Source organism: Neoarius graeffei, chromosome 21 (genome assembly GCF_027579695.1).
Source record: "Neoarius graeffei isolate fNeoGra1 chromosome 21, fNeoGra1.pri, whole genome shotgun sequence".
Taxonomy (NCBI): domain Eukaryota; kingdom Metazoa; phylum Chordata; class Actinopteri; order Siluriformes; family Ariidae; genus Neoarius; species Neoarius graeffei.
Window position 1 is genome coordinate 56,497,651 of NC_083589.1, and position 14,931 is coordinate 56,512,581.

Below are 14,931 nucleotides of genomic sequence, written 5' to 3' on the forward strand. Positions count from 1 at the left end.
CAACACAGAAAGGAGTCTGTTTTTACTGCCGACGGGAGAGCCCCTGAAGACGCAGTGGCTTAATTTTATTTACTTCAATAATACGCCGTCGAGTCTACCTAAGACGGTGTATGTTTGTCAGAAGCATTTTCCTGATGAATGTTTCCACAACTTGGGACAGTAGGGCAGGTTTTGCACATCAACTGTCACTGAAGCCTGGGTCTGTGCCAAGCATCCCTGCCGCATCAGCCACAAACACTGAACAAGTAAGTGTATAACTGGTCGTTTTGCCGTGTTTTAAAATTGGTGCGCTAGCCTAGCAATGGCTACATTAGCTGTGCAGCTAACCGCTTCCTGAAGTTAGCCAGGTACATGGGCTCGAGTTGTACCATTTTTTTAGACAGGGCGGACGGACCAGGGCATTCGCCCGCCTGGCCGTGCCCGACGAGGAGCGCTCTCGGCCGGCTTGGGAGGCAGACGGCAACCCCTCCCCCTCCCCCCATGGCACGCCCCCACCGTCTACCCTTCCCCGCGTCCTGCTTCTCATTAGCAAAACAACGCACTGGGAAAAGCGCTGAAATGGGGCTTTCTCCCAGGAGGCTATATCTACGTACCGAGGGTTCATTTCGAGAAAGGCTGCGGATATAACATCCGGAAGCCTCCACGAGCCCATTTAAAGCATCAACAAACCACCATGCCATGGGACCTTTAACTGTTTCTTTTAAATACTTGATAACAATTTTTGTGGGGGGGTTTTTCAAGTAGAGTTTTTATTTCATCCTCGGTTAGTTCAGCAACATGCTCCGTCATTTTGCTTTTCTCTACTCACGGTATATGAGCTGATATCCTAGTAGTACAGTAGCCAATCAGAGCGCACAATTGCTCATATGCAGTCAATGTGGATAGAATATATATTCTTGAAACGGCGTGTGTAGTAAAATTGCACAGCATGCACTGTAAAAAATGATTTGTTATTTTAACTTAAAGTTAGTGCAAGGGCTGCCTTAAAATTTTGAGTTCACTGAAATTAATATAGTAAGTTCACAACAGGGCAGCACGGTGGTGTAGTAGTTAGTGCTGTCGCCTCACAGGAAGAAGGTCCGGGTTTGAGCCCCGTGGCTGGCGAGGGCCTTTCTGTGTGGAGTTTGCATGTTTTCCCTGTGTCCGCGTGGGTTTCCTCCGGGTGCTCCGGTTTCCCCCACAGTCCAAAGACATGCAGGTTAGGTTAACTGGTGACTCTAAATTGACCGTAGGTGTGAATGAGAGTGTGAATGGTTGTCTGTGTCTATGTGTCAGCCCTGTGATGACCTGGCGACTTGTCCAGGGTGTACCCCGCCTTTTGCCTGTAGTCAGCTGGGATAGGCTCCAACTTGCCTGTGACCCTGTAGAACAGGATAAAGCGGCTAGAGATGATGAGATGAGATGAGATGTGAATTTCAGTTACATAATACAAGATAGATTCATTTTTACGTATTATAATGGAATACATTATTGAATATATTCAGCCATCAGTGCTTTTACAGTGTTCTGCTCAACCCTGTTAACGTGTGTGTGTGTGGGTTTTCCTTGGCCTATATTTTACCAATGGGAAATCTGTAATCTTCAGAAATGACTTTAACAAGAAATCACAGCGCGTGCACGCGCACACACACTTCTTTCTTCCTGTTTTCTTCTGCACAGTAGAGTTCAAGCTGCATTTACACGTGGAAAGTTTTCATATGCACTGTGGGATGCTAAATTATGCTCTTTGTGGGTTCTCCTATGGCAATTTGAGGCTGTATGTATGTATGTGTGCATGTGTGTGTTTCTGCCACGATTGTTGCCTTTTTACACAACGTAATGGAAGTAATCTGTTTTCGTTTGCGTCTGTGTGAAGGATAAATAGTGATGAACTAATTCCCTTGTGTACCATAATCCATTGCTGAAGGATGGCAGGAGATAGTGTGTTATCACAGCCTGGGAGGAAACAGTCTGTTAAGCATGTGCAGGGTGAGGGTATGTTTTTACTGGGCTGTGGTGTAATCATCTATACTGAGCGAATTCTAGGTTTGGGCGGATGATATACCAGAAATACTGTAATTACTGTTTTTTTGTTTTTTGAAATATCACCATCCAGTTTGGATTTAGGTTAAAAGTATGTGTGCTGGTTAGTGAAGTGTGATGTGTCTGCAAAAGCCTGGACAAACTGTTTCAAATGTCAGAATCTCATCTCATCTCATTATCTCAAGCCGCTTTATCCTTCTACAGGGTCGCAGGCAAGCTGGAGCCTATCCCAGCTGACTACGGGCGAAAGGCGGGGTACACCCTGGACAAGTCGCCAGGTCATCACAGGGCTGACACATAGACACAGACAACCATTCACACTCACATTCACACCTACGGTCAATTTAGAGTCACCAGTTAACCTAACCTGCATGTCTTTGGACTGTGGGGGAAACCGGAGCACCCGGAGGAAACCCACGCGGACACGGGGAGAACATGCAAACTCCACACAGAAAGGCCCTCGCCGGCCCCGGGGCTCGAACCCAGGACCTTCTTGCTGTGAGGCGACAGCGCTAACCACTACACCACCGTGCCGCCTCAATGTCAGAATCATATACTAGTATTAACACTAGGGGAGGACGGGGAGATTTGGGATGGAGGAGACATGGGACAGTTTGTATTCCCATAAATTAATTTCAACCAATCAGGTTTTAGATGTTTTCAATCAGATGTTTCCCCTGAGAGTAACCTACTTCCTTTGGAGCCACGAAGCTGGACACTGCAGTAAGGTTTGTGCAGTTCAATATTTTTATCAACTAAATCCTGTATATCCTACTTCACCTCCACCTCCATTCTGTGGTGTAATGTACGCTGATGAATTGGGGATTTGTTAGGAATTAAAGTATGTAGACTAGAGTAAAAAGTCCTTCCCACGCCATGTGGCGCCGCTCTCCGTAGCCCTCGGCCTCTCACATAGCTAGGGTTACAGTGGGGGGCTAGTCCTCTGGTAACTGCAAGAGTTTGACTCCTCACTCGCATCTGTATGGCAGTGTGCCTTGCCAGACAGCACAGCAGTAGCTAGCTAGCGATTCTCCTTTGTCATTCCAAGAGCAGCAGTTAAAAAAACAATGTAGCACATATGTCTGACGAAGCTTGTATTTGCTTTAAAGGGGAACTGAAGTCATTTTTAAACTTGCTTTATTTCTTAATTAACATGCTATTTAATTACGTTTTCGGTTTTATTAACCTTATATCGTGACTCGTATTGGCATATTATATTACACTTATCTGCCTTTTCGGTTTTGAACCATGTTGAATATAGTTTGTTTGGTTCACAGCAGGCGTCGCTTATCCGCGCGATCTTCACGAGACTTGTGCCAGACTTCAAATGTGAAGCGTCAGCGCCGCCATTTTGAAAACTGTTTACACAGCGGCCAGATCGCCATATCTTTCCAATTTAGATTAATTTCGAGATTTGCCAGCTTCATCAGTGATGGAGATTATTCCACACGACTTCGAACCGACATGGAGTAGAGAAGAGTTGGAAAGACGACAGGATAAGGACGAGTCCATCGCGCTGGTATTTATGTCATTACTGTCACGCAATTAAAACGTGCCAGATCAGGCGGCTGGTGGGTTTTCAAAATAATAAATACATGCATGTATTTTTGTGATAAATACATATTATACTGAGCGCATTTCCCACATAATCCTCACTAAGGTTTCGGACAGCACTACAAAATGGCGTCCCCACTATACAGTGCCCTATATAGTGAGTAGGGAACGATTTCGGACACAGGGAGAACTTCTGGCTTGATTATGTCAGCATTCGAAGGAGGGCGCGCACGTCTTTTGACAACGTTGGCAGATGTCGGTCGCTTTGATTTCCGCTGTACGTTTTACTTCCATCCTACGATGTCTCGCACAGGTCTCAACGAATCTCGTTTACGGCCGTTGCTTTGACATATGGACTGATATATTACATAGCATATTTCAAACACTCATAACCTGCTATAGCAGTGATAAAATAGCGATCAAAAATGCATTCCGATATTTAATAAAATGAGAAATAGAATTTTGATAATAAAAAATTTGCCTTCAGTTCCCCTTTAATGCTAACAGTTGCAGATTGCTAGCTGCTGTACGCTTATGGAATCAATTTTGTGCCAAAATGTTCATACAATACTTTTGAAATATCAAACAAAAACGACAAATCAAAATACAAAAAAAGTCAATTTTTTTAGACTGGCAAACAAATTATTCGTGTAATCGTGCAAAATATCAGTCTATTACTCTTCAGAAACCTTTTATTTTTGTTCCGCGTCTTTCTCAGTTTTGTTTGACGTAATTTATTTTGGTTGCGATTCCAGTTTTCTCGTTTGCGCTCCATGACTTTTTGCTTGCAGTTTTGGCACAAGTTTGGCACAAACACAAGTTAGCCAATGGGAATGCATTCCTGGACAGCCCACCCACACGTGAAGTTTGTGCCAAAACTGCAAGCAAAAAGTCAGGGAGCGCAAACGAGAAAGCTGGAATCGCAACCAAAATAAATTACGTCAAACAAAACTGACAAAGACGCGGAACAAAAATAAAAGGCTTCTGAAGAGTAATAGACTGATATTTTGCACGATTACACGAATAATTTGTTTGCCAGTCTAAAAAAATTGACTTTTTTTGTTTTTTTGTATTTTGATTTGTCGTTTCTGTTTGATATTTCAAAAGTATTGTATGAACATTTTGGCACAAAATTGATTCCATACACGCTAAGGAAGACGCAGCTAGAGGGTGAGAAATGGAAGGAAATTATAAATTGGGAGGAAGTATAAATGAGGAAATTATGAAAAAAATTCATGATGAATTCTATCAACCTTATGAGAAAGGACAAGAAAGAAATCACAGTTTCTGGAACTTCCATAAGAGGCAACGTTGTTTGAGTATTAAATAATAAAATTAGCCAAGATTATTGTACATATTGCAGTATACTATATTTATCCTAAATCCTATTTCTCCTTTATAGTTCTGGCTTAGCAATGTACACACTACTGTATTTTCTGCAGTACTTTTACTTTTTCTATCTGATGCTCAAAATGTACACCAGGTTACGTGTTTATTAGACATACGCATTTAGCACCTAATAAACTGGAAACTCCGTGTTTGCAGATTTTATTTCGAGACTCGGAACTTGGCAAGTTAGTTCGAATAAATATTAGAATAAATATAGACTTCCAACTGTCACCATGAGCTGTTTCCTTTGCACTACGAAATTATAGCAAATAAACGCAGTCTGGACAAAATAACCCTGAAATACTTCTTTCTTTCCTTGCTTTTTACTATACTGTGAGAAATAGGGGTACAGTAGGAGTCCATTTCTGTTCATCAAGGTACAATCTACACTATTTTACTCCAATTTTTGGAACTCAACATAACTAAGTGGACCTTGTTAGGGCCAAAAGGTATATACACATGTTCCCAAACAGCATATCAAGGGTACAAATAAGCACCTTAGAGGGTACTGCCCCAGTGACAAACCATTGTACCCCTAAAGGTACAATAATGGACTTTATTTTCTGAGAGTGTATAGTGGGGACATGTTCGAAGGTTTAAAGCAGAACACGTTACAAAAATATTTCAGTCTTAATAAGAAAGGGGAATAATGGTTTAAACATTCCCTGTACAAAGAAATATCATTTAGAGTAGAGGACAGATGATGAAACTATATATTTTTTACAGTTCTGGAACAGCATTTCCATGGTATAGTGGTTAACTAACCCCATGACAACCAAAAAGTACTGAGTTCAATTCCGGCTTGCAGAGGTTCAACACAAGGTAGCAGTGGCATGATTGCAAAAGCCAAACCTTTAGTACGTTCACAGCAAGAAGGTTCTGGGTTTGAATCTATTGGTTGTTCAAGGGCCTTTCTGTTACCCCTTTTCCACCAAATCAGTTCCAGGGCTGGTTCGGGGCTGGTGCTGGTTCACAACTCGTTCAACTTGCGAGCCAGCTGAGAACCAGTTTGCTTTTCCATAGCTCGCGGTGCTAAGGGAAGCCACGCCATTACGTCGCTGTATACGTCAGTTACGTCGCTACGTTTGCATAAACCTTGGCGCGAATATCGAAGCAAAAACAACATGGAAGAAGCAGCAGCAGTAACAACAATAATAATAATGGATGAATTCGCGTTTGTACAGCTGCTGCCTCTCGTCGCTTAAAAATGGCGATCTTTCGCGGTCTTGTTATTGTTGTTGGTCTTAACAACTCCGCCCCCCCCTGCTGACGTAAGCGGTTCTTTCCTCTGGCCCAGCAGAGAGTTGGTGCTAGCCTGGAACCGTTTTTTCTGGCCCCAGAGCCAGTTCTTTGTCAGTGGAAACAGAAAACCCGGTTCCAAACTAAGCACTGGCCCCGAACCAGCCCTGGAACTGCTTTGGTGGAAAAGGGGCATGTGTGGAGTTTGTATGTTCTCCCTATGCCTCCATGGGTTTTATCCAGGTGCTCTGGTTTCCTTCAACAGTCCAAAGACATGTAGATTAGGTCAACTGACTACTCTAAGGCTACATCCACACGACAACGGCAACGAGATTTTTTTTTTTTACATATCGCGTCCACATGGGCAACGGATCAGTAAAATATCAGGTTCATATGGCAACGCAACGCTTGCTGAAAACGATGCAATACACATGCCACACCTCTACGTGCGCTGTAAGACGGTCCCATCGGAGACACCAGAACAATAGAAGAAGTAGACGCATGCGCATAAACCCCTTCTTCTGTAGCATTAGCCACATAAAGTTTTGATTATTAATCAGTAGCGTAAAACGAAAGACGCGGAAAGAGGAATGAATGGGGGTAGATGGAAGCCGGTACGCCAACATTCTGATATCCTCCAGAATTCTTTAATGGTCCGGAATAAATTGAATGCTACATGTTGATGGATTACTTTGTTCTTCTACGCCCTTTTTGAGGAATGTATTGTCGGACTTAAACCAACATCTGAAGAGGTGAGATCGCTCCTTTTTTTCCCCCTATTTTTGCTGGTGGGATTGTTTTTGTTTTTGGAAAGCAGTGAAAATATTTTGTAAGCACGTTTCATGAACCAAGTTATAGGATTTGTTGACAACTCGCATTGAGTTCGTTACACTCCTACCTGGCGTGAAGCACTGACAGTCATGTGGTTGTGACGTCATCATAAATAAATCTGTTCTACTCATCCAGACGACTTCGCAATGGCGCCGTTGCCAGATTTTTCCACTCTGGAACCCGTTCTCAAAAGATTTCGTTTTTGGGGCACCCAAAACGCCGGTGCCGTGTGGACGCCAGGCCGAAACGATAAACAAGTTTATCAGATTCACCTGAATCCGTTGCCGTGTGGACAGGGCCTTAATTGCCTGTAGGTGTAAATGTGAGTGGGAATGGCTGTCTGTCTGTCTGTCTGTCTGTGTTAGCCCTGTGATCGACTGGCAACACTGTACCCAGGATGTACCCCAGTGTTAGCTGGGACTGGCTCCAACTCACCCGTGACCGCAATGGATTAGCTGCAATATTTTTTTCATCACATGGTAGTTTTCCATTTCAAAATATTAATGCAAAGCATTATAAGTTAATATCACTTATACGGAAATCTAGGAAATCAAAAAAGCATATTTAATTTTTAAAAAATGAACCCCATTTAAATTTCCTGCTCATTGTGTCGTGATTTTGGTTTCAGCCAGGAACGTTCATTTTGTGGAATAACGGTGTATCTCAGTGCTTTTTCAGGTGGAACAGCCTCACATTGAACTTCACACACACACACACACACACACACACACACACACACACACACACACACACACACATACACACACACACACACACACACACACACACACCTTGGTCTTGCTCTTTTGTTTACCCTTTATTGTTTCTAGCCCTAATGAGCTGTAAACTGTTCTGTGTGTAATAGCTGTAGAAACCTATTTCTCTTCTCTCACTCACTTTCCCCTCTTTCCTCTCTATCATTATTAGGTTTTGCTCATTTTGCTCATTCCTCCCTCTTTTTCTATCATCAACCTTTCTTCTCATTTATCCTGTCCTACACTCCTAGACACAACAAATGGGATGGAATCAAAAGCTGGGAACAGGAAACATGCTCCAACAGTGTGTGAAAAATATCTCACTTGGGCATGTGTTGTTATAGGAAAATAATCAAGGACCATGTGGTGTGATCCAACCAATGTAGAAAGAGAGAGAGAGCAAGAGAGAGAGAGAGATGATGATGATGATGATCTATAGCCAGTGTTCATTGTGCACCAGTGGAAAACAAAGACAGCTTTCACAGGACATCATTTTTTATTTTCTGGACGTTAACTCAGTTACGCAGTGATTGCCTCTGTCTATGGACCAAATTGCAAACCCATTAAGACCAGTTACATCATGGCATGTTAAAATGCTTCAATTTTTCATGACGCCTGAGGTGGGGCTTACATTAGACCGTATCAGCGGATCATCAGATTAACGTTTTTAAAACGATTAGTGTGCACACAGCAACGCCAATACACGATTCGCGTGCACATAGCAACGCCAATACACGGATACGCTCGGCTCCGCAGGCATCCTGCGCTCCAAATCACTCCGCCCTGAACAGCGAGTGCCCTCTGGAGGGTGCGCACTCCGGCCCTGCGCAGCTCACAGAGCGCGCGAGTATAGCGCACGAGCAGTGATTCGGGACTGAGCCGCTGTGTGTGTGATCTCAGTGCATGTCGGGCATGCACGTCACTTACCACTTGCAAGTGGAAGGATGGCAAGCCTAAAGACCATCATAACTACACAATGGGCAGTATTTGCATCAGTATTTGCAGTATTTTCATACTTTTATACTCTTTAATGAAAGGTGATACAAGGCGGAAGTCCGCGCTGTTTTTCAGCAGTCGCGTCACATGACCAACGCCAGCGAATCAGGAAGGTGGATGTCACAGTGACGTTGTCCAATGAGACGCCAGCTAGAGCTCAGCACAGAGTATCCGTGTATTCTCAATGTTTATACAGCACCGGACCAGACACGATTTGGATTGAATACGTGGACCCTGACGGATTCCCGTTTCCCGGCGTTTCCAGGCGTTTTAATGTAAACGGACAGTGCATCCGCGAAGAAAACGAGACAGATACGGTCTAATGTAAACTTGGCCTGAATCTGATACACATCCACAAATGCATTTCCACATTTGTACGTGGGTTAGTGAGTGGATTGGAAAGAGCTCAGAAAAGTTCAGATGACATCCTTAACCATTTCTGCTCTGTGCTGTAAGACTAAAGAACATCACAGAGAACTGCAGTAGAGACCTGGGAATACTGCTCAGAAGGTTTATTTCCCCAAATATCATCTCCAGAGGGGAAACGTCAGGGCCTTCTCGGCCTTCAGAGAAGCCCAAACCTATCAGCATTTCAAATGTTATATTTAATTTATTTCATTTTTTAATTGCTTTCATTCTTTCATAATTTCATTATAATTATTCTCTTCTAATTCTAATTCGGCCTCATTTTCTATCAAATTTGCTTCAGAAACGAAAGGGTTACCGTCGTGAAAACATTAAAATCGAGTTATCTAATGAGATTTTTTTGTTTGTTGTGTCTCAGCTGAGAAGAGTTTAGAGCTGCTCACTCATTGGTTAGGACTTCATTGCCGGGACAGAAGGCCATGGCAGTGTATGTTTGTGTAGGAAGTGTCAGATGAATTAATCAATCAGATTTTGATTTATAATCGAGGGACCAAAAATTGATCACCCTCGGCCTTCTTGAAGACCAATGCTAGCTTAACCGTAAATCGGAGAGCGAGTAGCACAGGCTAACGACTGAGAAACTAATATTTTTGTCTTCAGACTCTTCTTCCACACACATGTAGCAATGTCATAATTTCATAGGAATAAAGTTTTTGTTTTTTTGTGAACTTCCCCAAATCCCTCTATTGTAAAATATGTTAATTTGTTGGGTTTTGTTAATGGTTCCACTGTTGTTTCTGATGGGGCGTTAATTAGTGTAACACACCTGTGGACATTATCGTGCTTGGGAACTCTGGCTTCGGTTAATGCACGAGTCCGAGTCATCAGTACTCAAGTCCAAGTCAAGTCACGAGTCCTTAAAATTAGGGCATAAATCAGATCTTTCAAATCTTTCACATACAGCGGTCTCTGGAGTTTGTACAGAATGGTGCACAAGACAAAATATACAATAAGGTGGGGTTTACATTAGACCGTATCAGCGGATCATCAGATTAACGTTTTTAAAACGATTAGCGTGCACACAGCAACGCCAATACACAATTCGCGTGCACACAGCAACGCCAATACACGGATACGCTCGGCTCCGCAGGCATCCTGCGCTCCAAATCACTCCCCCCTGAACAGCGAGTGCCCTCTGGAGGGTGCGCACTCCGGCCCTGCGCAGCTCACAGAGCGCGCGAGTGAAGCGCATGAGCAGTGATTCGGGACTGAGCCGCTGTGTGTGTGATCCTAGTGCATATCGGGCATGCGCGTCACTTACCACTTGCAAGTGGAAGGATGGCAAGCCTAAAGACAATCATAAGTACACAATGGGCAGTATTTGCATCAGTATTTGCAGTATTTTCATACTTTTATACTCTTTAATGAAAGGTGATACAAGGCGGAAGTCCGCGCCGTTTTTCAGCAGTCGCGTCACATGACCAACGCCAGCGAATCAGGAAGGTGGATGTCACAGTGACGTTGTCCAATGAGACACCAGCTAGAGCTCAGCACAGCGTGTCCGCGTATTCTCAATGTTTACACAGCACCGGACCAGACACGATCTGGATTGAATACGTGGACCCTGGCGGATTCCCGTTTCCCGGCGTTTCCAGGCGTTTTAATGTAAACGGACAGTGCATCCGCGAAGAAAACGAGACAGATACGGTCTAATGTAAACTTGGCCTAAGCAGTGGTTCTGTGGCTGGAAATGCCTTGTTCAGAGGAGAGATCGGAGAAGAATGGCTAAACTAGTTCAAATTGACAGATAGGCTACAGTAACTCAAATAACAACTCTTTACCACCGTGGTGAGCAGAAAAGCATCTCAGAATGCACAACATGTTGAAGCTTGAGATGGATGAGCCACAGCCATATTGAAGACCATATCAGGTTCCACTCATGTCAGCCAAAAAACAGGAATCTGAGGCTAGTGTGAATATTTTCATCCAAACTGGACAGATGATGAACAAAACAGGCAACGGGGGTTTATTTCTTCTTCCAGTTTTCCAAGGCAGATTATTTGTCACCATTTTGCACAGTTTTTTTTTTTAATAAAGCAGCCTTTTCACTCTCAAAACCTTTGTTCCTAAAACTGCTGTTGTGAACAATCCAGACTTGTTAAATGCAATGAATGAATGAATGAATGAATGGTCTTTCTATTTTAAGCAAAGGTTATTGTTTCCTGAAGTCACATCTCTTATTTATTAATTTTGTAAATGATGAAGGTTTCACATTATTTTACCACTTAAACTCTTTATCGTGCGTTATTTCACATTACAGACTTGCTGGGTTTTTCACCTGTGATGTGTAAATAGCAGAACAGAGAATTATTTAACGTCAAACTCAAATACTGTTTCACTGCAGGCTTTGAATAAAATTAATGAGATCACATTGACACAGAGAAGCATAATGAAAGCATGAAGGCAAGAGGGATGGCTTACTTTTTTTTTTAAACTATATTTGAAATATTCACGACACGCGTCCTTTAGAAACCCAGAATGTAGGTTCTGATATATGTTCAGACATAGAGGATTTTCAATATTTCACACACTGAAGCTAATAATACATGAGGCCATAGCGGTGCGAACTGTTGCGAGGATAAAAAGAAAAGGATTTGATGTTGAACTTTTTTTGTCGAACCACGTGAATTCTCAGTTCTGATGGACCGGAAGGCTTTGCACTTTGTGGTTTCTCGGTAACATGACAAGCTGTATTTTTTGTCTCATTAACTTCAACAGAAAGAGAAATACGAGAGGCTGGTGAGGGAACCAAGTGATAACAGGAACTAACTTGTGTTGTTGAGGTTCCACAACATTAAACACAACACTGGTTCATTAGATTCCTTATATGATGTATACACAATTTTTATTACTAAATGTTATTATGATGTATTTGTTATTGGAGTGCATATGGAAATTTAGCCAATATGAAGGGCTCTGCCAAATGAAAGTTTAATAACGACATGAGGATTTTTATTTTTATTTTTTTTTAACCTGAGACACATCAAACTATAAATGTGAATGTGTTTACTGCTTTTACCCACATTTTAGCATTCTGGTTTTAGTTCTGATCTGTGTCTGATTTCCTGCCTCACCATCTGTCTCCGTTTCTGTTTGTTTTGCAGTAATGAGACGGAACCCGTTTGCAGCAGAGGGCTGCTGTAGGAGAGGTTCGGGAAATGCACTGCAGGAACTTTATAACCCCACACAGGTACCTTTCTAACAGGCTATAAATATCAGCCTGTCTGATAAATGTCTGACTTCACACTGGCTTTGTCTGGCGTCACCTTAAATTGTTATAATAATACACAACACTATTATCAAAATTCCATTTGATACAACTTGGGACTTGATATTTTTGATATTGATTTTTCGATACCACAAAAATAAGCGTTGCCTGAAGATGTGTCTTGGGTTTCTGTTTTCAATTTATTTAAACAGCATTCATTGTTAAATGCAATGAATGAATGAATGAATGGTCTTCCTATTTTAAGCAAAGGTTATTGCTTATTTACAATAATTGATATTTTAAAGTCACATCGTGAAGTTTTGCCTGTTCTATTCGATCTAGAGAAGTGGATTTAACCCTTGATTTGAGATTTGAGAGGAAGATATAATAGGTTTTACCCCTTAAAGTGCCATTCCACCATTGGATGTATTCTTTGGCATAAAATACAATATATTTTGACAACATATATAAATGGTATCACTAGATAGAGAAATCTTTTAGCTTCAAAATGACATATCAAACATAATTTTTTGACAACGACAAGTATATTAATTTTGCGACCAAAGTCACCTACCCTTTTAATTTCCGTGTGTGATGTCATCGGCAGGTTCCCCTTCTTGTGTACCACGTGACGTGTGACGTGGCACATATTATCAGCAATGGCGGATAGAACGCGATAAAAATAATACCAATAAATCTAGCTAATACCAATAAATCTAGCTAACTGAAAGATTAACTCAAAATTTTTCGCAATTTTTTTGGCCCCCATATACGAGGAGAAATGACTCTCTCACTTTGGGGGTTTCCTGGTCTAAAAATAGACCGACATGTGATACACAAGAAGGGGAACCTGCCGATGACATCACGTTTCACTACCGCGCGGAAATTAAAAGGGTAGGTGACTTTGGTCGCAAAATTAATATACTTGTCGTTGTCAAAAAATTATGTTTGATATATCATTTTGAAGCTAAAAGATTTCTCTGTCTGGTCATGTTGTCATAAAATATATTGTATTTTATGCCAAAGAATACATCCAATGGTGGAATGGCACTTTAAGCCGTGATTTATTACTTTTATAGTGACATATTTTAATATTGTCTATTAATTTCACTGTAGTTACTCAATATTTATAATTAGGTTGATACAACAGCATTCAGACTACTTAATTTTGTAAAAGGAAGTGTGCTCTGAAAGCTCACGGTAACCTTTCGACCCGGACTTCAGTGCTCTTGACCATGTTGCTATGGAAACTCAATATGGCACTCAAATCCCCACTTCCCTTCTGTTATAAAATACATTTCTGCACCACTCTGCATAAAGGAACTGTCCTCTAAGCGTATTTTGCATATATTAAGCTCATCCTTGTACATCTCTGTTTCTCTTGCTCACTCACTCACTCTCTCTAACACACACACACACACACACACACACACACACACACACACACTTTGTCCACCTCTGCGTCTTTTGGAGACAAATGAACGTTATTGCCATGCCAACTGTCCTCCTCTGGGTAAAAGTAAAGGGATGGACTTGAAACGATAATCACATCTTGCATAATTTTACTCTGAAACATTTTCAAAGTTTAAAAGAACTTTCATTCATCATGACTACCAGTTGATGTATGGATATGTATACACCAGGAACGCCATGCTGCTTTGCTATATTAATGAAGCTATAGTATCTCCTCCTGCCTGCTGTTAGCACGGTTATGGCTGTACATCATGCATCACTTGTGTTCATCTGCAATTTCTTCATGGTACAATCTGGAAATGCTACTGTGATTGTTTTCAGAAAGAGACTAGAGCAGGCATGAATTTCCTCAAACATTTTTGCAATGCAAAAGAGCATTGATGAGAGCACTTCCAGCCTGAATATAGCAGTTGAAAGAGCAATGGAATATTAATGAGAGCTGACTGTTGGGCTAGCTCTTCAAGCGAATTTACAGAAGGCTCTGGGACGCTTGACGTTAAGCAGGCAATGTTGAAGAACCTGGGCTCTGGTTCCTGCTGTAAGATGACTGGCTAGTGTTTCAGTGCAGTTTCACATTACCGTATAAAGCAGCCCAGGATTTCTGAAACATTTCAATTCAGGAATTTGTTCTACCAGGTGCTATATCATCCTCTTTTTAGGACACACACACACACACACACACACACACACACACACACACACACACACACACACACACACACACATTCAGTTCTTAACTCTTACAGTTCATGATTTATTCCACTGATCTTTAGCTGCACTGTAATATTGCACTCTGATTCCTTTACTTTATAAAGTTACTACACTAAACTAAAGAAGCACTGTTAGTCTTCTTTTTTTTTGCCTTATGAGTAAAAATTCTGGAAACTTTGACTGAAAAAGTTACTCTGCTCCAATTTCTAAAAGATTGAACACACAACATACTGTATCAGTATTAAACGATTTACAAATTAGTACACTCATAAAAAGTATTATACGTTGTTTAGTTTAATTCTGGCTCAGTTTTTTAATGGACAATGT

At 41.6% G+C, this 14,931-nt stretch overlaps 1 protein-coding gene across 2 annotated transcripts in view; it reads left to right on the plus strand.

The window, feature by feature from the left end:
- The window catches only part of chst11 (carbohydrate (chondroitin 4) sulfotransferase 11), a 114,882-nt gene that overhangs the window by 55,334 nt on the left and 44,617 nt on the right, over positions 1 to 14,931 (plus strand). For both annotated transcript variants that reach the window (XM_060903398.1, XM_060903399.1), the window contains exon 2: positions 12,317 to 12,402. In XM_060903398.1, the coding sequence (XP_060759381.1) occupies positions 12,317 to 12,402 (86 nt within the window). The remainder of the gene's footprint in view (positions 1 to 12,316; positions 12,403 to 14,931) is intronic.